The sequence below is a fragment of the Trachemys scripta genome, chromosome 14 (genome assembly GCF_013100865.1).
Source record: "Trachemys scripta elegans isolate TJP31775 chromosome 14, CAS_Tse_1.0, whole genome shotgun sequence".
NCBI classification, from domain to species: Eukaryota; Metazoa; Chordata; order Testudines; family Emydidae; genus Trachemys; species Trachemys scripta.
The window spans coordinates 6,745,758-6,769,220 of NC_048311.1; the positions used below are offsets into that span (position 1 = coordinate 6,745,758).

General features: G+C 46.5%; 1 protein-coding gene across 2 annotated transcripts in view; it reads right to left on the reverse strand.

Annotated features, from left to right (window-relative positions):
- Positions 1-6,677: 6,677 nt before the first annotated feature.
- LOC117887187 (zinc finger protein 501-like) overlaps positions 6,678-23,463 on the reverse strand; it is a 21,003-nt gene continuing 4,217 nt past the window's right edge. The window contains exons 2-4 of one of the 2 annotated variants that reach the window (XM_034789520.1): positions 20,606-20,707; positions 10,134-11,154; positions 6,678-9,816 (exon numbers count right to left, since the gene is read on the reverse strand). In XM_034789520.1, coding sequence (XP_034645411.1) covers positions 9,711-9,816; positions 10,134-11,154; positions 20,606-20,707 — 1,229 coding nt within the window. In that variant the 3' untranslated portion in view covers positions 6,678-9,710. Of the gene's footprint in view, positions 11,155-20,605; positions 20,708-23,463 lie in introns of both variants that reach the window. The other variant, XM_034789519.1, reaches the window with a different exon arrangement.

Here is a 23,463-nt window from a genome sequence, read left to right on the forward strand (position 1 = left end):
CTTAATGGGGCAAGAAACAAAGCAGCTCTGCCAAAGAACCTGAAGCAGCGGATTGCCCAGTATCTCCATGACAGTTTCCTGGAGATCTCTGAGGCAGATTCCCGTGAAGTGAGGGAGTCAATCAACACCCTGTTCTGCCGCTCAGACTAGGCATGTGGTGGTACATGCATCATACAGACACAAGCCTGCTTTCTGCAACCCTCTTGCCCCCAACAACTCGCTTCAGCGATTCCCAAAATCAAAGCCATTCACCAGATGTCTCCTCTCCTGTGTGCTTCACCAAGCTCCGACCGCTGTGACTGGCTAGCCTGCTCTGGGGTAGAGAAGAGCTGGTTGCATGCCTCTCTGACCTCCAAGTCATCCTCTGCCTCTGGATCCCCCTCCACATCCTCATGCAAGATTTCCTCTTCCTGGCTTGGTCCACTCTTGACTGGCATGCGAGCCACTGACGTATCCACTTTGGCCTTCACAGTGGAGGTGGGGTTGCCACTGAGTATCGTGTCCAGCTCCTTGTAGAACCGGCAGCTCGTGGGTGCAGCCTTGTGGTAGGCGTTCCGCAGCTCCTTCACTTTGACCCTGCACTGCAGTGTGTCCCGGTCATGGCCCCTTTCTGTCATGCATCGTTAAATCTGTCCGTAAGTATCATAATTCCTACAGCTGGAGCACAGCTAGGACTGGACAGCCTCCTCTCCTCAAATGCTGATGAGGTCCAGCAGCTCGGCATTGCTCCAAGTAGAGGATCGCCTGGTGTGTGGAGCAGGCCTGGCCACCTGGAAAGAGGTGCTGAGACCACTGCACACATCACTGAGGAAACAGGAAGAGGACTTTCAAAATTCCCAAGGAATGAAGGGGTGGCGATGATGGTTGGTTACCTGAGGGCAGGGAAGTAAAGTTCAAACCGATGACCAGAGAGGTGAGAACAGGCATTGTACGACACCTCCCGGCGGCCAATTGCAGTGCTGTAATCGACCAGGGTGTCTACCCCCAGCGCAGAAAGCTATACGCCTCTCGTCAGGGTGGTTTTTTACAGCGCTGCAACTGCGCAGTTTCTGCGCACTAAGTGGCTTGGCAGTGTGTACACCTTGGGAGTTACAATGCAGAAAGCTGCTTTACGGCACAGAAACTTGTCAGTGTAGACAAGGCCTTTAAAATCATGGGCTTCTCTGGCCCTTCATTCCAGTCTTCCCCTCTTGTCTTTTCATGCCTCTTTTAACTGTCCTCATCTGAAGAGATAAATAATCGCCTTGTTATTTGGTTAATCTCTTGGTGCTTAGGCAACTATCTCCTTAATTTGGCCTATGTGGGGTTGCTTACAAAATGCACAGGATTGTGAGTCAGCCTTTGGCTTCTCACACTCTATCACAGCATGGCGTAATCAAAGTATTTGTGAAGGAGACTTGGTATTAGTGTTACTTTCTGTAAAATAGCTCAAAATGCAGTACTAATGGGAGGAACCTATTGAGGTTGTGGAAAGAGTGAATGAAGTCATGGTGTACTGAAATGCCACAGCAAATTTTCCCCCAGTCTATGCACATAAATAGGCTTAAAATCTATCCCAATAGAGATACCATTGTGAATACAATTTGTTTTGCTGAGACAACACACCTTATTGATTTGATAGCTGAATGCCATGATGACTCACTATTTGAGAGCACTGAGATATGTGAAGAGCTTACACAGACTAAAAGGGTAGAAATTTTGGCTGTGCTGCTAAGCCACAAGCAGGTATTCTCTGGCATGCCTGGGATGATCCATAGTATTGACACTGTGGCAGTGCAGCCCACCCCCTGGTAGGCCAGACCGAACCATTGGAAAGGTGCAGGAGCAAATTCTTAAAGAAATGTAGTCTGCTGGATATCGGGATAAATAAAGAGTCTGACAGTTCCTGGGCCTCTCCTCTTGTGTTGGTACCTAAAAAAAAGATAAGACCAAAAGGTTTTGTGTTGAATATAGAAAACATAATGGAACAGTGGAAGTGAATGAGGTATTCTTCAAGCAGGTAACATGATTAGCTAATACATATGAGCTAGTATTAATGGGGGATTTTAACTTCCCTGATATCTGTTGGAAGATTTATACAGCAAAACATATGTCTTGCAAGTTCTTAGCATGTGTTGGAAACAGCTAGAGGGGCATCCATTTTGGATCTGGTTTTGACCAACTAGGATGAATTAGTTGTGAATGTGAAGGTGATTGGGAACTTGGGAGGAAGTGCTCATGATCCTATGGAAAGGAGGACATGAAAACGCAAAATAAGAACACTGCATTGCAAAAGGTAGATTTCAATCAACTGAGAGACACAGGAGGGAAGATCCCATGGAGAGACCAATTAGGAAGAAAAGTAGTCGAAGCGGGCTGGCAGTTCCTATAAGGTGTAATACTAGAGACTCAACATCAAGCTATTCCAATGCTGACGAAAGATAAGAAGAGCCACAGGAGACCAATGTAGCTGCACAAGGAGCTTTTTAGTTACCTAAAAACCAAAAGGGATGCATACAGGAAATGGAAGAAGGGGCTGTAACAAAGTTGGGATTTTCCCTTGTTATGTTCTATGTGAGTCTTACTGTTTTGCATGAATGCTGTGTGTGCCTCAGTTTCCCTGTGTATTGCACAAATGTCTAGCTGGTGGGAATAAGCGTGTGTGACTTTTGTGGGGGTTGCTCCAGCTGCCTGCATGGATGCTATGGCTGCCACTTCATAACCTGAGACCCAGGAGGGTGATGCGACCAGGTGACTCTTAGCCCGGGAAGTGAGACAAAGGCCAGAGGAGAAGCAACGTGCAGGGCAGGGGCCAGACAGCTGGAAGAGAGTCAGTCTTGACTGGTTTGGGACTCTGGGCTCCCCTCCCCACAAGATGGACTTCGCTGAAAGTCACTGATTTTTGTGCTAACAAGTTCTGCCCTATGCTGTGTTCCTGTCGACTAATAAACCTTCTATTTTACCAGCTGGCTGAGAGTCACTGCTGACTGTGGAGTTGGGGTGCAGGGCCCTCTGGCTTCCCCAGGAGCCCCGCCTGGGCAGACTTACTGCGGGAAGCACACGGTGTGGAAAGGGATGCTGATTGCTTCGAGGTCAGACCCAGGAAGGTCGAAGCTGTGTAAGCTTCTTGCCCTGGAGACAGTATGCTCACAGAGAGGAGGCTTCCCCAGAGTCCTGACTGGCTTCATATGGAGTAGTTCCAGAGCATTGGCCCAGTGACTCTGTGACAGGGGCATATCACCAAGGAAGAATGCATGAGAATAGTGTGAGCATGTAGGGACAAAATCAGGAAAGCAAAGGCAAGGATTGAATTACAACTGGTAAGAAATGTTAGAGACAACAAAAAGGCATTCTTCAAATATGTCAGGCAAAAAAGAAAGATCAGGGATGATGTGGGTCCACTGCTCAGTGGAGAAGGTGAGCTGGTAACAGAAGATAAGAAAGCAGAGCTGCTCAATGTCTACTTGCTTCAGTCTTCACACAAAAACCATGTAAATGGAGAACTAGCAATGGTAATTTAGACAATAAAGGGGAAGGACTGCAGATTGGGATAAGTAAAGAACAAGTCCGAGATCTTCTGACTATTTTGAACGAATTCAAATCAGCAGGGCTGGATGCTATTCATCCCAGGGTGCTGCAGGAATTAGCTGAAGAAATTTCAGAGCCACTGGCAATAATATCTGCAAACTCATGGATGACAGGAGGGGTCCCAGATGACTGGAGCAGGGCTAACATGGTGCCCATCTTTAAAAGTGGCGGGGAAGGAGGAGCCAGGGAACTATAGATCAGTCAGCCTGACTTCGATACCTGGGAAGCTACTAGACCAATGTATGAAACATTCTATTTGTGAATACTGGAGGATAAAGAGGTGATCACTAGCAGCCAGCATGGATTTACCAAGAACAAATCATGGCAAACCAGCGTGATTTTCTATTTTGACAAGATAGCCAGTTTGGTGAACAGTGGAAATGCAGTGGACATAATACACCTGGACTTTAGAGACAGTTTCCAGGTATAAATTTATGTTTTTTGGCATCAACTTCCTTCCATTCACAAACAAAAGTTATTTTTTCAATTCACCTAAGGTTTTATCCAATTTTAATTAATCCTCTTTGGAAGTGGCATTATTCTGTTCTGCAATGAGCTCTACTAATAAACGGTTCCTATTTTAGATTAACTATACCACTTCTGGCAGTCATCCCACTGTTATCCCATGCTGCATTGCTGCATGTCCAGATTAGTCTGTGTATTTACCTCACTGCCCTAGGGCCATCATGACCAGCTGCCATCACCCCATTTAAATGCTTGCTCTTTCTCAGTTCTACTCATGGGAAGCTGACACAACTGGAGTCCCACTCATCGGAAGCTGACACAACTGGAGTCCCATGCCCATTACAGCAGATATGCACCATGTTTCTGTTTGATCCCATCTGGTGGTCATTCACTGCCTTGCTCTCTACGGAGATGAGCAGACCCAGTTCTAGGATCTATAAGCAACTGGCAGAGCACAAGCAGGAGAAGGGTCACTCCTGGGAGATGGCCCAGTGCTGCACCAAAGCAAAGATGCTCTGTCAGAGCTACAAAAACACAAGGGATGCAAACAGGACCTCCAGCAATGCTCCCAATGCCTGCCCTACTATGAGGATCTAGGCTGGACTTTTGAAATGAGGCCACCACTGAATGCCAGCATGGGACTCTGGGCACTTTGGAGTCAACCCCACAAGAAAATTAGGTGACCCCAGATTCTGACTAGGAGAAGATTTTCTTAAAGAGCCAGTGCATCTTTGGCATGCCTGAGCCAGAGATCCAGGGGCTGGAGAGCCCCCAGAATCCAGGAGACCCATCCTGAGACCATAGGCACCAACTTTTCCTGGTACCAGTGGGTGCTTGACCTCCTGCCCCCACCCTGACTCCACCCCTGCTCCACCCCCTCCTGCCTTTGCTCTGCCCCCATTCCAACCCCTTTTCCAAAGTCTCCACACCAACTCTGCCCCTATTCCAGCCCCTTCCCCAAATCTCCACCCTGGCCCTGCCTCTTCCCCACCTCCTCCCCTGAGCGCACCATGTTCCCACTCTCCCGACCCCAGTGCTTGCTGCTACGAAACAGCTGTTTTGCAGCGGCAAGCACTGGGAGCTAGGGGGAGAAGCAGGGACACGGCGCGCTCAGGGGAGGAGGCAGAGGCGGAGAGGAGGAGGAGGTAAGCTGGGACGGGGGACTGGTGGGTGCAGAGCACCCACCAATTTTTCCCCATGGGTGCTTCAGCCCTGGAGCACCCATGGAGTCAGTGCCTATGCCTGAGACTGTTGTGGAGGGGAGCTCTACTAGAAAGTGTTATGTACTGTATTTCAATACAACTATATAGCTGGATTTAAACAACTTTGTTCCAGGTACTGGCTGGACAGATGAGAGTTATGACTCTCTCTCTCTCTCTGACTGCTCTGTCTCCTCCCCTCACCCTCCTATCTTGAGTGGTAAAAAAATGGCACCCATGCCAGAGACTTTAAACTCTAAAGGATTTATTTCCCTGAACTATCAAACCCCTCAACTAATGGCCAAACATGCCATACCCTCAACCTGTTTTCCCATTATGCTTATTGCTCACCCTTTCTCCCAGACCCCTGCAGCCCTCCCTCCATCTTCAGTGAAGATGATGGCACTGTGATGGTTGAAAAAATTTAACATGTTACAGGACAGGCATGTTTATTGTAGCAGAAGATACAGAAAGAGAAAAAGCAATAGAAAAAGTCATGTGGCTCACAGAGTGGCCAGTGCCCTGAGCTATTAGCTACCTTTCCTTTTTCAAACTCTTACTTATATGAAGATAATGGCACAATTAATTAGATGGAATTATGAATTAATTGCTTCTCATCTAACTAGCTCAGGAAAACCAGGAACTAATGTTCTTAACCTGCAGCAAGGGAGATTTAGGTTAGATATTAGGAAAAACTTTCTAAATATAAAGGTAGTTGAGCTCTGAAATAGGCTTTCCAAGGGAGGTGGTGGAATAGAATCATAGAATATCAGGGTTGGAAGGGACCTCAGGAGGTCATCTAGTCCAATCCCCTGCTCAAAGCAGGAGCAATTCCCAACTAAATCATCCCAGCCAGGACTTTGTCAAGCCTGACCTTAAAAACCTCTAAGGAAGGACATTCCACCACCTCCCTAGGTAACCCATTCCAGTGCTTCACCACCCTCCTAGTGAAAAAGTTTTCCCTAATATCCAACCTAAACCTCCCCCACTGCAATTTGAGACCATTACTCCTTGTTCTGTCATCTGGTACCACTGAGAACAGTCTAGATCCATCCTCTTTGGAATCCCCTTTCAGGTAGTTGAAAGCAGCTATCAAATCCCCCCTCATTCTTCTCTTCTGCAGACTAAACAATCCCACTTCCCCCAGCCTCTCCTCATAAGTCATGTGTTCCAGTCCCCTAATAATTTTTGTTGCCCTTTGCTGGACTCTTTCCAATTTTTCCACATCCTTCTTGTAGTGTGGGGCCCAAAACTGGACACAGTACTCCAGATGAGGCCTCACCAATGCCGAATAGAGGGGAATGATCACATCCCTCGATCTGCTGGCAATGCCCCTACTTTTACAGCCCAAAATGCCGTTAGCCTTCTTGGCAACAAGGGCACACTGTTGACTCATATCCAGTTTCTTGTCCACTGTAATCCATAGGTCCTAATCATTGCTGGAGGTTTTTAAGAACAGGTTATGCAAATTCTTATCAGGTATGATCTAGGTTTACTTGGTCCTGTCTCAGTGCAGGAGGCTGTACTTGATGACTTCTTCAGGTGCCTTCCAGTCCTACTTTTTTTATGATTCTATGAATGGACTAGTGTTATAAAACTGAATATAAAATTGAAACAGCTATGAGAAATAATCAGAATGGGATTCCATTAAATATTCATAACCCACATCAAGAGGTTGTTTGCCCTAATTAAGAATAACTAGTAACTAAAAATTATTAACATAATTTAAAAGCTAAACTTAAAGCAATAGTATCAGAACATAGAATCATAGAATACCAGGGTTGGAAGGGACCTCAGGAGGTCATCTAGTCCAACCTGCTGCTCAAAGCAGGACAAATAACCAAGTATAAACTCAGTAAAGCAAATAAATTACAACAATTATACTTCAACTTGATATTCAAACTTTTAAACTAACACTGAATAAAACTAGATAGGCTGGGTAGGAGAATATAACTGAAAGTATTGTCAATGTAACAAAAACTAGCAAAACCATTGCTGCTACTTTTACTTCTGTCTCAAAAAGGTAGTATTTTGAGGCTAAGCAAGATTTTTAAGGCAAAATCAGAGTCATCTGATTACTACAGCTCGAAATTCAGCAGAGTTTAGATAAACATGTCTAGCTGGAAATTACTACAATGACATACAAAAGTGGAGGTACAAGAATCACCCAATGTGATTATTATACAACAGTGCAGAGCAGAGAGGATTAGTTTTGATTTAGTGGAGCTAATAGGCAATTTTACAAGTGTGAAAATTCAGAAAGCAGTTTGATTAACCATGGTATTCAAATGACAGCTAATCAAGCAGGCTGAGAGAGTATTCTTAGAGTTAACAGACAGGAAGATCCTGGTGATTGAAGTAATTGGCAGAAAAGAGAGAGAGCTACATAATTCTGTATACCAATGAGTAAACACTGTTCAAGTGTAGAAAGAGAACTATCACAAAGTAACCTACTTTTGGTATTTAAAATAGACAAAGATAAACTAGTTAAGTTACCACCCCAAGGGTGAAATGAGGCTAGTGTGGAATATAAGGTATTATCACATTTGATAACTCTTGTAGTTAAAAACACATCACACAATTAAAATTAGAATAAAAGTATTCTAAAATTTAGAACATAAATATTGACTAAAGATGTTGAAGTTAGAAGATAGCTTTTCTCACTCCCACATAGAGTGTAATGTTGTAAGGGAGAGAGATCTAAGGCTTGAGCTACATTAGGAAATTAGGTTGGTCTGACTACATTACTCACTGGTCTGAAAAATCCCTCCTCTCTCAGCTGCACATTTAAACTGACCTGACCCCCCGGTGTAAAAAGTGCTAGGTCAAAGGGCGAAATCTCCCATTGACCTAGCTACTGCCTCTCCAAGAGATGGAGTACCTATGCCATCGGGAGAAACTCTCCCATTGATGGAGGCAGTGATTTCACTGAAACACTACAATATTTTTCATAGTTGGGTGGAAGTTGTTGGAAAATACCAAAGTCATATAAGCCTAACTAAGAGTTCCTACTGTCCCAAGAGTCTGGATTTATGGAATAGATCTGAACTCCAATGGGTTCAGTGTTCTAAGGAAACAATAATTATGCTCTGAAAGAACAAATTCTGACTTCATTCAAAGTGCATAAATTCCCTATGGAATTTTAGCAACAAGCATGGATTTCCTAAATCCTTCTGCACTTTTTACTAGGTGGAATTTCTCACCCTGCCTTCTGTTGTTCAGTGTGAAGTCTCCTTCATGGTGGGACTTAGGATTCTGTCTTCAAGGAAACTTAAAGAGTCAATGGAGGAAAGGAACTGGACTCAATCACCTACCTTATGGGGTGGTTGCCTAATCACAATGCTGCAGAGCCATTCCAACTCTCTCTCTCTCTAGCCAAAGGACTCTTTTAGTATTTATATCCAGTGGAACTGTTTCATAAGGAGAAACTGAAGGATCTCTGTATCAGACTAACCCATAGTTTCGTGGCCAGGGCACTCACATGAGAGGTGACAGATACCACTCAAATCCCTTTGTTTCATCAGATGGAGGTGGGACTTGAAGTCGTGGAGGTCTCCCACATCCTGGGCAAGTGCCCTAATGATGGGGCTAAAAGTTATGAGTGAGATCCTCCTTTCCCACCACAGCTGTTTTGTCTGAACACACCAACTGGCTTGGATGCCATCAGCAGAGGAGTGTCTAACTTCCCCAGTTCATGAATCAGAAACAGAGATAGGTGCCTATCTCCATGAGATGGGCAGGGCTTAGAACATACCCTTCTCATTGGCATCTCCTACCGATTAGCTTAGGCAGCTCCACACCTAATGCAAAGGCTTTTGTGAATCACATTCTAAGATTAATTCTCTTCCCCTTCATTGTATAGGGAGCCTGGATATCTAACTTGGGCTTTGTGGATCCCAGTGTTGTTCCTGTGAACAACCTAAAAGTTAGGCATTATAATTATCTGAGTGTCACAATGGTGGATTTGGGCCTAAAACACTATCAAGAATAAATGAGAAGTCATAGTATATAACATAAAGATTGTTCTAGATGTGTAACACCTGAATGGAGCATGATCAGTGTTCAGAACTTCTCAAGAAGTTACAATCTAATCCCATTCTAGCCTCTTGCTCTGTACAACTCTGTCCCAATAAAGTGATTTCATTTTCTGTTTTAATAACTACCCATTGCATATCCTCATTACATGGCTATTCCAGCCTAGTCTGAAATTCATGGGAATTGGAAAAGGTCATCCCTAACAAGGGCACTTCTATGATGTGTGTCCTTTGTGGAATTTCTTATGAGGTTTAGGCTCTGCCAGAAGCATTTCCCACAGTTGGGTCACTTATAGGGTCTCTCTTCCCTGTGGGTTCTCTGATGTGATAGAAGATGTGAGCTCACACTGAAGCTTTTCTCACACTCCCTGCATTTGTAGGGTTTCTCTCCTATGTAGATTCTCTGCTGTTGACTAAGAGCTGAGCTTCAACTGAAGATTTTCCTTCAGTCAGAGAAGATATAGGGCTTCTCTCCTGTGTGGATTGTATGATGTATAATAAGGGCTGAGCTCTGACTGAAGCTTTTACTACAGTCCATACACTTGTAGGGTCTCTCTCCACCGTGGATTCTCTATTGTGTAGTAAGGGCTGAGTCGTTCTGAAACTTTTCCCCCACTCGGGACATTGAAAGAGTTTCTCCCCCATGAGATTCTTTGGTGAATAATAAGGTTTGACCTCTCTGAAGCTTTTCCTGCACTAGGGGCATTCATAGGGTCTCTCTTCTGATGAGATAGGAGCTGTGAGCTTTGACTGAATCTTTTCTCACACTCACTGCATTTGCAGTGTCTCCCCCCATGTTGATTCTCTGGTGATTAGTGAAATCTGAACTCTGAAGCTTTTCCCACAGTTGGGGTAGTTATATCATTACTTTCCTGTGTGGATTCTCTGATGTTTAGTAAGGGATGAGCTGTGACTGAAGCGTTTCCCGCAGTTGGGGCAATTATAGGGTTTCTCTCCTGTGTGGATTCTCAGATGTCTAATAAGGTGTGAGCTCTGACTGAAGCTTTTCCCACACTGGAGGCATTCATAGGGTCTCTCTCCCGTGTGGGTTCTCTGATGTGATAGCAGGTGTGAGCTCACACTGAAGTTTTTCCCACACTCATTGCATTTGTAGGGTTTCTCTCCTGTGTGGATTCTCTGGTGAGTAATAAGAGTTGAGCTCCTACTGAAGTTTTTCCCACACACAGGGCACTCATAGGGTCTCTCTCCCGTGTGGGTTCTTTGATGTGATAGAAGCTGTGAACTTTGACTGAAACTCCTCCTGCACTTGGAGCATTCATAGGGTCTCTCTCCTGTGTGGGTTCTCTGATGTGACAGAAGGTGAGAGCTCACACTGAATCTTTTCCCGCAGTCACTGCATTTGTAGGGTTTCTCTCCCGTGTGAATTCTATGATGTTGAATAAGGGTTGAGCTGCAGTTGAAGCTTTTCCCACAGTCAGGGCAATTATAGGGCTTCTCTCCTGTGTGGATTGTATGATGTGTAATAAGGGCTGAACTCTGTCTGAAGCTTTTCCCACAGTGCAGACACTTATAGGGTCTCTCTCCTGTGTGGATTCTCTGGTGAATAATAAGGACTGATTTCCAAGTGAAGCTTTTCCCACAATCCCCACAAGTGTAGGGTCTCTCTATAGTGGGGTTTCTCTGTTCAACAGTTTCTTTGATTTTCTTGACCCGTCTGCTTCTGAGAGTCGATTTAGCCCATCTCTCCTCTGAGTGGTTTTCCTGCTGCCTCTCTGGCCTGTGCTGGCTCTCACAGATGTCTGGCTCCTCAGGATTCTGGGAAATGTCCTTTTCAGCTCTTCCGGATACCATCCCATGTAGATCCACTTGCTCAGGACCTTCCTGCTGAGGATTCTCCTCCTCATTCTCACTCATCATCCCCTCACCTTCTGAAATAGAGAGAGAATCCAGACAGGAGTCAGTCTCAGTGCTGGGGGGAAGGGAACAGGAAAGGGGATCAAAACCAAATAAGTGCTAGGGCGATTAAAATATCAGCAGCTGAATCCTATTAACCCTCTGTGATCCTAAGAGCAACCCAATGCTAGAAGGCCAGGGGCTTCCTCTAGCAGTTTCAATTGGGCTGGCCATCTCATGCACAACAACTCACTATTGTTATACAGGAACTCCTCACTTAACGTTATCTTGGTTAATGTTGTTTCATTGTTACGTCGCTGATCTATTAGAGAACATAGTTGTTTAAAGTTGCGTGATGCTTCCTTATAACATTGTTTGGCAGATGCCTGCTTTGTCCACTGCTTGCAGGAAGAGCAGCCCATTGGAGCTAGCTGGTGGGGGCTTGGAACCAAGGTGGGCCGACAGCCCCCCATCAACTCCCCTAAGTTCCCTATGCAGCAGCCACCCAGCAGGCTATCAATTGCCGGGCAGTTCAGGTGTACCTCCCCACACTGTTGTGTGCTGCTTCTGCCCTCTGCCTTGGAGCTGCTCCCAGGAGCCTCCTGCTTCCTGTGCAGGGGGTGGGCAGGAAGAGGGGTGCTGATGTCAGGGTGTCCCCCTCCCCCTGCCCCCCTCTCCTGTATCCCATCTCCACAGAGCGGGGGGCATGAGACAGGGCTCAGGATGGAGGGAGCTTGCTGGCAGCAACTGCTATCTCAACTTGCTGATCTACTTAAAAAGGCAATATACTTAGAGTGGGGTCAGCATACTTAAAGAGGCAATACGCATCTCTCTCTCTCTCTCATACACACACACACACACACACACACATACACACAGTGTGTGTCTCTATCTCACACACACATGTGCCTCCCCCAGCACTTTGGAAAGTGGAGGGAGTGGTGTGCTCCAGTGGGATAGCGTGGGTTCATCATCATCTTCAGTTCCACAGGGAATGTTTGTAGCCACTGCCATGCATCTATTGTGTCTCCTCCCTCCATTCGTGCTGCCTTGTAGAGTGTGAGGCTACATTAACAACAATATGTTAACCCTTGAGGGCTCAGCCGAGTGCTAGTTCATCATTTAGCAGCAAGGCATTCCCTGGGACAGGTCCAGCCTTAGGATTTATGGGGCCCTATGCAGTATTATTAAACTGGTGCCCCTATGCCCAATGGCAGCCCAAGTTCATAGCCCGGGAGAGGGGGTAGGGATGAGTCAGCAAAGGATATCGAGCTGCCCGGCCTACCTCACAGCGGCGGAGAGTCACAGTTCCCCACAGAGACCCCCATACCCTCTCCTTCACGCAGAATGCACGGCGCTGGTGCATTTGGTTTTGTGAATATGGTCCCTTCCTAAGGAGACTGCAGCGTGCATTGGGTGTGCAGGAGCCAACCCACTCTTACCTGCTGTCATGGGCAGTGGGTGAAGCTGCTACTTGGAGAGGCTAGCTCCCCAGCCCACCTCTTCTGCATGTGGCCCCACCCATATTTCACCCCTGCTCTACCCCAGGCCCCACCCTCTCCCCACTGTCTCCCTCCTCTCTTCCCTCCCCCTCCCTGCTCATCCCCTTCCAGCCAAATCCCTGAACCCAAATGAAGCAAATGACATTTGAAAAAAACACTCTTCTGCAATTTCTTTCTAAAGAAAATGGAACATGTTTTCCACTGCAAGCCAGATGGTGAAGACTCGACATGCAGTAGGTACCTAATTAAAAGCACAAAATTTAGGAATAAAACATGTCAGTCACAGGTTTTTTGATATTCCCTTAAATTTGTCAGAGATTTATTTGCAAAAACTTTGTAGTAAGAGCAAGTCAGCTGTCCTGCTGAATACAACATTAAATATTACGGAATACTGATGCAGCTCTTCTGTTTCACATTTTCTTAATCAGTATTTCTAAGCCAATTTTATATTTTAAATGTACTCTTAAGCCTTCATAAAGTAATCATTCCAGATTACTACATATTTAACTCTCTGAAACAAAGACGTTATTTTAAATTAATCAGTCACAGAAGTTTAGTGTGTCCATAACAATGTTCATTGCTTTTAGAAAAAGGGAACACTAATTTACTTTGTGTGATCTTCATAACAATAGACATGTTTATGAAATTTCACCAACTTTAAAAAATATGTTTCCAAAGATTTTAGGCATAACAAAGGATTTTATATTTTACTAAGGTTCTGATTTTGCTGGAGGGTTCTCTTAAAACTAGTTAATCAAATAGTCAGAAGTAAAGAAAGGGAAACTTGTTTGTCCAGCTACCTGGAAGGAAAGGGGTGTTGTCCCTTTAAGTGCTCTCTTCAACAGGGGGGTGAAGGGAGAAAGGGATGGACAGAAAGGACAGGAAGACTTTGGAAGCAAATTTTTTTCACTATAGTAATTAAAATTAAAATAATGAGGAGTACTTGTGGCACCTTAGAGACTAACAAATTTATTTGGGCATAAGCTTTATGCGCAAATAAATTTGTTAGTCTCTAAGGTGCCACAAATACTCCTCGTTCTTTTTGCTGATACAGACTAACACAGCTACCACTCTGAAACCTAAAATTAAAACGTGTATTTTAGATAAGGGTGGTCTTTTGAATGATTTATTTAAAAAACTATATGTCTGAAGATACAGGCATTTAAGGCTAAAGATGAATACTCAGATTGTGCATCTAAAAATCTATGCAAGGATTTTTTTAGAGATGTGATTTTATAATCTTCAGCAACACACTAATGAAATATTTGTAAAGCAAATTTTAAACTAAGGCCCTGTAGACTAACATGTTCTGAGTAAATATTACAGTCATGTACAACTGTTTTTGTCAGTAAATTCAGAAACTGACTGTATATATCTGGGGGTTGACAAATGCCTGTTAAATGGTTTCATTACCACTTGAATGGCTCTTTGAACAGTTTCAATGAACAGTTTCATTGAACAGTTTCAATGTTGTGCTAATAGGTCTGGCAGGCTGGAGGCTTTTTCACTTTTAAGTTACTAGATCTCCTCTTGAGGAAGACTCACCAGGCTGCAGCAGCCAGCTGTGGTGGGTGCTTGCAAAAAGGGTCAGAACAGGGATAGGAAGAGGCAGGAGGGTGTACATTAAGATCCAGGGGTGCCCCAATTTTTTGGGTGCCCTACGCAACCACATATGCTGTATATGCCTAAGTATGAGCCTGCCCTGGGAAATGTACCACCCTCTTCCACCCTCTGACTCCACAACCTCAACCAGGCTTCACAATCATCATTGCTGTGTACAGTATTAAATTGTTTAAATTTATACTGTATATTTATATATATAAAAATGTCTTTTGTCTGGCAAAAAAAATATTCCCTGGAATTTAGCCCCCCCCCCCCCATTTACATTAATTCTTATGGGGAAATTGGATTCACTTAACATTGTTTCGCTTAAAGTAGCATTTTTCAGGAACATAACTACAACATTAAGCAAGGAGTTACTGTAATTTGTATCTAAAAGGTGTCATGTAATATGGCACTGGAAAACTAACAACTCGCTGATCATTAATATTCTTTTGTGATGTACATACCACAAAGGACATGATAGATATACACGTCCCTCGATCTGCTGGCAATGCTCCTACTTATACAGCCCAAAATGCCGTTAGCCTTCTTGGCAACAAGGGCACACTGTTGACTCATATCCAGCTTCTCGTCTACTGTAACCCCTAGGTCCTTTTCTGCAGAACTGCTGCCTAGCCACTCGGTCCCTAGTCTGTAGCAGTGCATGGAATTCTTCCATCCTAAGTGCAGGACTCTGCACTTGTCCTTGTTGAACCTCATCAGATTTCTTTTGGCCCAATCCCCAGTGCTCTTATATATCTGGGAAAAGTGGATCTTTCAACCAAGGGGGTTCAAGTCTCTGGGAATTGAATATAGGTGAGAAACCTGCTTAGATAAAAATTGTAAACTGTTGAAGTTAAACTTTAGTCTTAGGCCTGGTCTACACTAGGCATTTATGTCGAAGTTAGCGCCGTTACATCGAATTAACCCTGCACCCGTCCACACCGCGAAGGTATTTAGTTCGACATAGAGGTCTCTTTAATTCGACTTCTGTACTCCTCCCCGACGAGGGGAGTAGCGCTAAATTCGACATGGCCATGTCGAATTAGGCTAGGTGTGGATGGAAATCGACGCTAATAGCTCCAGGAGCTATCCCACAGTGCACCACTCTGTTGACGCTCTGGACAGCAGTAAGAGCTCGGATGTTCTGAACTGCCACACAGGAAAAGCCCCGGGAAAATTTGAATTTGAATTCCTTTTCCTGTCTGGCCAGTTTGAATCTCATTTCCTGTCTGGACATCGTGGCGAGCTCAGCAGCACTGGCAACGATGCAGAGCTCTCCAGCACTGATGGCAGTGCAATCTCAGAATAGAAAGAGGGCCCCAGCATGGACTGATCGGGAAGTCTTGGATCTCATCGCTGTGTGGGGCGATGAGTCCGTGCTTTCCGAGCTGCGATCCAAAAGACGGAATGCAAAGATCTATGAGAAGATCTCTAAAGACATGGCAGAGAGAGGATACAGCCGGGATGTAACGCAGTGCCGCGTGAAAATCAAGGAGCTGAGGCAAGGCTACCAGAAGACCAAAGAGGCAAACGGACGCTCCGGATCCCATCCCCAGACATCCCGTTTCTACGAGGCACTGCATTCCATCCTCGGTGCGGCCGCCACCACTACCCCACCACTGACTGTGGACTCTGAGGATGGGATAGTGTCCACGGCCGGATCCTCGGACATGTTAGCGGACGGGGAAGATGAGGAAGGAGATGAGGAGGACGAGGCAGTCGACAGCGCTCACAACGCTGATTTCCCCGACAGCCAGGATCTCTTCATCACCCTTACAGAGATCCCCTACCAACCCTCCCCAGCCGTTACCCCGGACACAGAATCTGGTGAAGGATCATCCAGTAAGTGTTGTAAACATCTAAACATTTATTTGTAACAGAACATGAATATTAACAATTTAAAAAATGGGTTTCTCATGATTAGTTTGATTAACTTTACGGTTCAGTCATGGGCAGTGCAACTATTGAAAAAAAATCTAGCAATGTCCGGTTTTGCATGATTGTCCTGCCCAAGCCGCTCTACTGTTTAGTCCCTGCTACTGCAGCTACAGTAACATGTGGTCTATATGTCCGGGGATGGAGCAGAAATCCTCCTGGGACATCTCAAGGAAGCTCTCCTGCAGGTAATTTGAAATCCGCTGCATTAGGTTCTTGGGGAGAGCGGCCTTATTGGGTCCTCCATAGTAGGACACGTTGCCGCGCCACGAGACTAGCAAGTACTCCGGAATCATTGCTTGGCACAGCATGGCGGCATACGGCCCTGGTCTTTGGAGGCTTTCCCGGAGCATTCTCTGTCTGTCGCTCTCAGAGATCCTCATGAGGGTGATGTCGCTCATGATGACCTGCTTTGAATGAGGTAGGGGAATGTTAGTGTTGGGACTGCTTTACCGTTCCTTTACAGAACTGTAACCGCTGGTTTGCAGCCACGCGGTGGAGGCGGGAGAGGGGCAGCCGAAAGGGATCGTTCCCGGGGACAGCCGCGAGGGTGTGGGACAGGAGCAGACTTCCTGCTTGCCGGATTGCTGGCAGCAGGGACCGACATTGATTTCAATGTGAAATGAGGCCATTGCTAATATTAAAGTTTTAAGCTGCCACGAATCTACGGCTTACCATGTCTGCGTGCAAGAGAAATTCCGTTGTCCTGACACGGTTCTCAAATGTGCTCTGCAAAACCCCAGACACTGAATGCGAAGGCCGAGAATTCGACCTTGTGCTGAGTGCACATGTGATAGGTGCTGTGCATGGTCCTGTTCACAGAGAAAGACTATGTTCTTTGTTCACAACTACATTTATCTTTCTGAGGAATTCACTCCCTTTTTCCCATTCCCACAGCCCCATCTGCGACTGTCTCACAACCTAGCCTGTCATCACACTCCCAGAGGCTAGGGAGGATTAGGCATAAGAAGAAGAGGACACGGGAGGACATGTTCTCAGAGCTTATAGCCTGCTCCAGAGCCCAGGCAGCACAGCAGACCCAGTGGTGGGAGAACTTGACCCGAATGCACCAAGCCAACATGGATCGGGAGGAGAGGTGGCGTCAGGAAGACCAGCAGGCGACTCAAACCCTGCTTGGACTACTGAGGGAGCAAACGGACACGCTCCGGCGCCTTGTGGATGTTCTGCAGGAACGGAGGCAGGAGGACAGAGCCCCGCTGCAGTCCATCTCTAACCGCCCTCCCCCGCCACCAAGTCCCATACTCCCCTCACCCAAAGTGCACAGAAGGAGAGGCGGCAGAGTCCCTGCTAACTCTCACTCCACCCCTGCAGAGAGCTCGAGCAGCAGAAGGCTCTCATTCCCCAAAGTTTGACAAGTTCTTTCCTTCCCGCCTGACACAAGCCCCCGTCCAAGTTTCACTTCCCAGTTCCATGTGTAGTTGATAATAAAAAATATGTTTCTGTTAACTACTGTTTCCATCATGTTCTTTTGGAGGAGGGGGGGAAAGGGGGTTGGTAATTGGACAGGACAGTCACCTTTGGCAGGGTACATAGTCGGGGGCAGGCACAGCAGCAGGGCACATACATAGTGCAGTGATGCAGTGACTACTTACCCTGGTTAGTCTGGGAGGTTGTTTTCATGTTATGTGGTGGGGGGTGGGTTGCTCTGTGACTTTGTGGCAGGGGAGGGCAGTTAGAGATCTTAAGCGGCGGTCCTTAGGCAGGATCACAGAGCCACACAGCAGGGGATCTGTAACCGTCCTCCCCCTGCCACAAAGTCACATAGACCCCCCATACACACAGTCCCTATCAGGAGGGGTGACAGGCTCCGTTGAAACAACCATCCCACCGCAGCGGAGCCTGTCAGTCCTTGAGTTTAGAAGCTGCATTCGCGCGACTACACTACACCCGCTCCGCACCACAGTCTGCGTCCCAGTTTTAAAAAATTCCCGCGAAAACAGTATTAAAGAAAACGGTGTGCTTTAACAAAGTAGAACTATTTTTATTTTGAAACGTGTGTTGGAAGTGGGGTGAAGGGGGTATGTAACTGGATAGGATAGTCAACATGAACTGGGTAAAGAAACGGGGGCAGGTTCGGCTTCTCTGTACACAAACTTTAAAGTCACAGGTTACCCTGCTCACTCAGGAACTTTGCTTTCAAAGCCTCCCGGATGCACAGCGCTTCCCGCTGGTCTCTTCTAATCGCCCGGCTGTCTGGCTGTGAGTAATCAGCAGCCAGGCTAATTTCCTCAACCTCCCACCCCGCCATAAAGGTCTCCCCCTTGCTCTCACAGAGATTGTGGAGCACACAGCAAGCTGCTATAACAATGGGGATATTGGTTTCGCTGAGATCACAGCGAGTCAGCAAGCTTCTCCATCTCCCCTTGAGACGTCCAAAAGCACACTCCACCACCATTCTGCACCTGCTCAGCCGGTAGTTGAAGAGTTCTTTTTCAGTGTCCAGGGCACCTGTATAGGGCTTCATGAGCCAGGGCATTAGCGGGTAGGCTGGGTCCCCGAGGATGACTATAGGCATCTCCACATCCCCAACAGTTATTTTGTGGTCCGGGAAGTAAATACCTTGCTGCAGCCGTCTAAACAGACCAGAGTTCCTGAAAACACGAGCGTCATGAACCTTGCCCGGCCATCCCACGTAGATGTTGGTAAAACGTCCCCTGTGGTCCACCAGTGCTTGCAGCACCATGGAAAAGTAGCCCTTTCTGTTAATGTACTGGCTGGCCTGGTGTTCCGGTGCCAGGATAGGGATGTGAGTTCCATCTATGGCCCCACCGCAGTTTGGGAATCCCATCGCTGCGAAGCCATCTATGATCGCCTCCAAGTTTCCCAGGGTCACTACCTTTGGCAGCAGTACATCAACGATTGCCTTGGCTACTTGCATCACAACAACCCCCACGGTAGATTTGCCCACCCCAAACTGGTTCGCGACTGACCGGTAGCTGTCTGGCGTTGCAAGCTTCCAGAGGGCTATGGCCACTCGCTTCTGGACAGTCAGGGCTGCTCGCATCCGGGTGTCATTGCGCTTCAGGGCAGGGGACAGCAACTCACAAAGTTCAAGGAAAGTTCCCTTCCGCATGCGGAAGTTTCGCAGCCACTGTGATTCATCCCAGACCTGCAGCACTATGCGGTCCCACCACTCAGTGCTTGTTTCCCGTGCCCAGAATCGCCGTTTCACAGCATCAACATGACCCATTGCCACCGTGATGTCCTCGGCGCTGGGTCCCCTGCTTTCTGAGAGGTCTGTGCTACTCTCAGACTTCAGGCCATCACCGCGTTGACGTAGCCTCCTCGCCTGACTTTTCTGCATCTGCCTCAGGGCAACCTGTATGATAAGCTGCGAGGCGTTGAGAGCGGCCACAACTGCAGCGATGGTTGCAGCGGGCTCCATGCTCACAGTGCTGTGGCGTCCGCGCTGTCAATGACTGGAAAAGTGCGCGAAATGATTTCCCGCCGGCGCTTTCAGGGAGGGAGGGAGGGCGGGAGTGATGGACGGATGACGACAGTTACCCAAAAGCACCCTGGCCCCTTTTTTTTTTACCCAGAAGGCATTTGCGGCTCCACCCAGAATTCCAATGGGCGGCGGGGACTCCGGGAACTGTGGGATAGCTGCCCTCAGTGCACCGCTTCCAATGTCGATGCTTTCCCCGTTAGTGTGGACTCACAAAGTCGAATTACTGTCCTTAGTGTGGACACACACGTTCGACTTTGCAATATCGATTCCAAAAATTCGATTTAAGTAAAATCGAACTACTCTCGTAGTGTAGACAAGGCCTTAGAAAGCACATTTTTAAGTTTGTTTGTTTGTAACAATTTCTATCTTTATCCCTTGTACTTGAACTAACTTCAATCCTATCTCTTTAATCAAATAAACTTTTTGTACTTTTTATCTAAACCAGCTCAGTGCTTGGATTGAGATAGGAGGGTCTGTTAAACACCAGTGAAATTAATGAGCTGCAGTGTATTGCCTCTTTAAAGGAGCAACAAACTTAATAACTTCTGTGAGTATTCTAGGAGCGTTCTGGGCACTGCAGGGAGACAGTTTTTAGGAAATTCAGCACTGGAGGGGTGTTGGTGTCTGGGCTAACAATAACTGGGCAGTGGAAGCCAGGCTGTGACCTACAGGCTTGTCTGCTGGCTGTTGGTGTCTGGGCTATGAGCCACAGTAGCAGAGCATATAAGGCATCATAGTTGTAGGACAGGCAGTGACATAACTCCTTACTGGTCTGGGTTGAACCCCAAAATGTCACAGCCTCCCAAACCCTTCCCCAGAGGAGAGAGATGAGGGGACCCATCCTTCCTCCACATCCTCTAAATATAGAAGAAGGTAGGGGCTGAAGGGTCAGACAGGCTTGATGAAAATTCATATGTGATGTCTGCCATGAGGATACAATAATTGGTCTCTTAGTCAGTTTAGCTGAATCCTCACCTGTGTGGACATTCCTCAGGATCTCCCCTTCCTCATAGCCCTGGAGATCAGGGACCCACGGCTCCTCCCCTTGTTCCAGCCGGGAGATCATGTCAGGTTTTGCTGGGGAAGCAAGGAAACAAGTGCTGATCGTGTTTATTAAAATGAAACTGTTATTCCTTCCAAACTGAGGATCTGAATAGCCCATCCAGATAGGCTCCTTTCTCTTTCCTCCCACCCTATAGGGACTGGGCTATAAATCATAAAATATCCCATGACACACTGCTCTGGAGCAACAGCTTATCCCTTCTACCTAGGGAATGGCTCTGCCTTATTCCCATGGGGAGCTGAGGAGAGTTGCTACACTCTGAAGGTATCTGGGATACAACTAAAGTCTTAATCACTGCCAATTCCCACCCCCCAACACACACACACACAACGCATATCCCTTCACAAAACAAGCCACAATTGGAAAATGTTACATAGACTGTGAACTTTTTGAGGTAGGGACTGTCTTTCACTATGTGTCCATGTACCACCTGGCTCAGAAAAGCTCTGATCCCTGACTGGGGCTTTTAGGTGCTTTCCCAATGCAAGTTGTTCAGAAATAAACAGAGGTAACACCACCCATGGCCTGGAAAGAAGATTGATAGACACCTACCCCCAGTGCAGTGCAGAGAGCAAAGAACCTCTTCTCATGAGTTATGATAGACTAGGACTAGGGCAGATCCACATGGTGATCAATGGTCACTCAGCCCTTCCCCATCACCCATGAGACCTGCTCTGCCCCCATAGCTGCCTGTCTGGCGGACATCAAAGGACTGGTGCTGGATCTCATCCCCTCAACTTGTTCCATACCCCACAGACCCAGAGAAAACAGCTCTGGAGATGGAGTAGCCATTCTCATCCAACCTGGCCTCAAACTGCAGAATCATAGAAATGTAGGCCTGGAAGGAAACTCGAGAAGCAATTAAGTCCAGTCCCCTGCACTCATGGCAGGACTAACTATACCTAGACCATGCCTGACAGGTGTTTGTCCAATCTGTTCTTAAAACCCTACAGTGATGTGGATTCCATTAGCCTCCATTAGTAACCTGTTCCAGTGCTTAACTATCCTTATAGTTAGAAAGTGTTTTCCTGATATCTGACCTAAATATCCCTTGCTGCAGATTAAGCCCATTATTTCTTATCCTACCTTCAGTGGACATGGAGAACAACTGATCCTCATCCTTGTTACAACAGCTCTTAGCATATTTGAAGATTGTTATCAGGTCCTCCCTCAGTCTTCTTTTTTCAAGACTAGATACATCCATTTTTTTTTAAACCTGACTTCACAAGTCATGTTCTCAAAACGTTTTTTTCATTTTCAATGCTTTGATCTGGATTCACTCCAGGTCATTAATGAAAATATTGACTAAAACTGGACCCAAGACAGATCACTGTGAACCCCCACAAAATACGTCTTCCTCATTTAACAGCATCCTATAGGTAGCTATTATTTGAGTAGAGTTTTTCAACTAGTTGTGCACCCGCTTTACAACAATTCCATCTAGACCACATTTCCATAGTTTGCTTATGAGAGTGTAATGTGAGACTGTGATGGAGAAGACAGATCTCCTTTCTTTGATTCCAGAACCCAAACCACGGGGACACCCTGCCTAGGCACCAGACATTCACATAGTAAGACACAGTCCCTGTCCCAAAGTCTAAAATGACAAGATTGTGGATTATTATCTCCATTTTACAGAGGGGGAACTGAAGACCAGAGAGAACAAATCTAGGACTGTTAAAAGGGCCTGCGCACCCAAGTCAACAGGGTCGGATGTGTAACTCCCTGGGTCGCTTTGAAAGCCACAGTCTGAGTGACTTACAAAAACTCAGGCAGGGAGGCTATAGCAGAGCTTCGAATTTAAACCAAGTCTCCTGAGTCCCAATGTAGTGTCTGAAACATAAGAGCAGCTTGCCTCACTTTTTCTACTCTGGTGACATACCTCACAGAACACTTCCAGACCATAAAGCACTTCACAAACCCTCACTCAGCCCCACAACCCAGCCCCTCTCACTGTGAGAAACCAGCACTTCACAGAGATCAACCACGGCCAGCAAGAGACACCAGGAACAACATCCTCCTTCCTGGGATTCAGCATATTGGCACAAGTGGTAGCCCATGAGGCATGAACAGCAGCACTCTGACACTAGTCCATGCCCTTCATGATTGCTAGAAGAATCAGGAACATCTGGGGCCTCCCACCAACACAGCTGGCTGAGGCAGAACATGGGCAAGATGAAGGTGAAGGACATTTGAAAATGTGGGGATTTAGGCAGAGCTGAGTCACAAGAAACTTGGCCATCTCTGAGATGGCAGATGGGTCAGAGGCCCCAGAGGATGTGACTAGTCTTGGGAACAGTCAGTAGAGAGTGACTTTGTCTCACTTGAAAACATTGGTTAAGGGAAGAGCAGCATCATTATGTTCCTGAATCTCCTGTCCTATGAGAGAGGATGTGGAGGGGACAGTCACTCACACACAGGATTTGGGTACTTTAGGGGCTGATTCCCCTGTAATTTTGGGAGATCAATGAAGAATCCTGCACAGGAGTCAACCCAGATACTTTAGAGACACTCCCCCAACAAGCAACAAGAGGGTCCTGTTGCACCTTTAAGACTAACAGAAGTATTGGGAGCATAAGCTTTCGTGGGTAAGAACCTCACTTCTTCAGATGCAAGTAATGGAAATTTCCAGAGGCAGGTATAAATCAGTATGGAGATAACGAGGTTAGTTCAGTCAGGGAGGGTGAGGTGCTCTGCTAGCAGTTGAGGTGTGAACACCAAGGGAGGAGAAACTGCTTCTGTAGTTGGATAGCCATTCACAGTCTTTGTT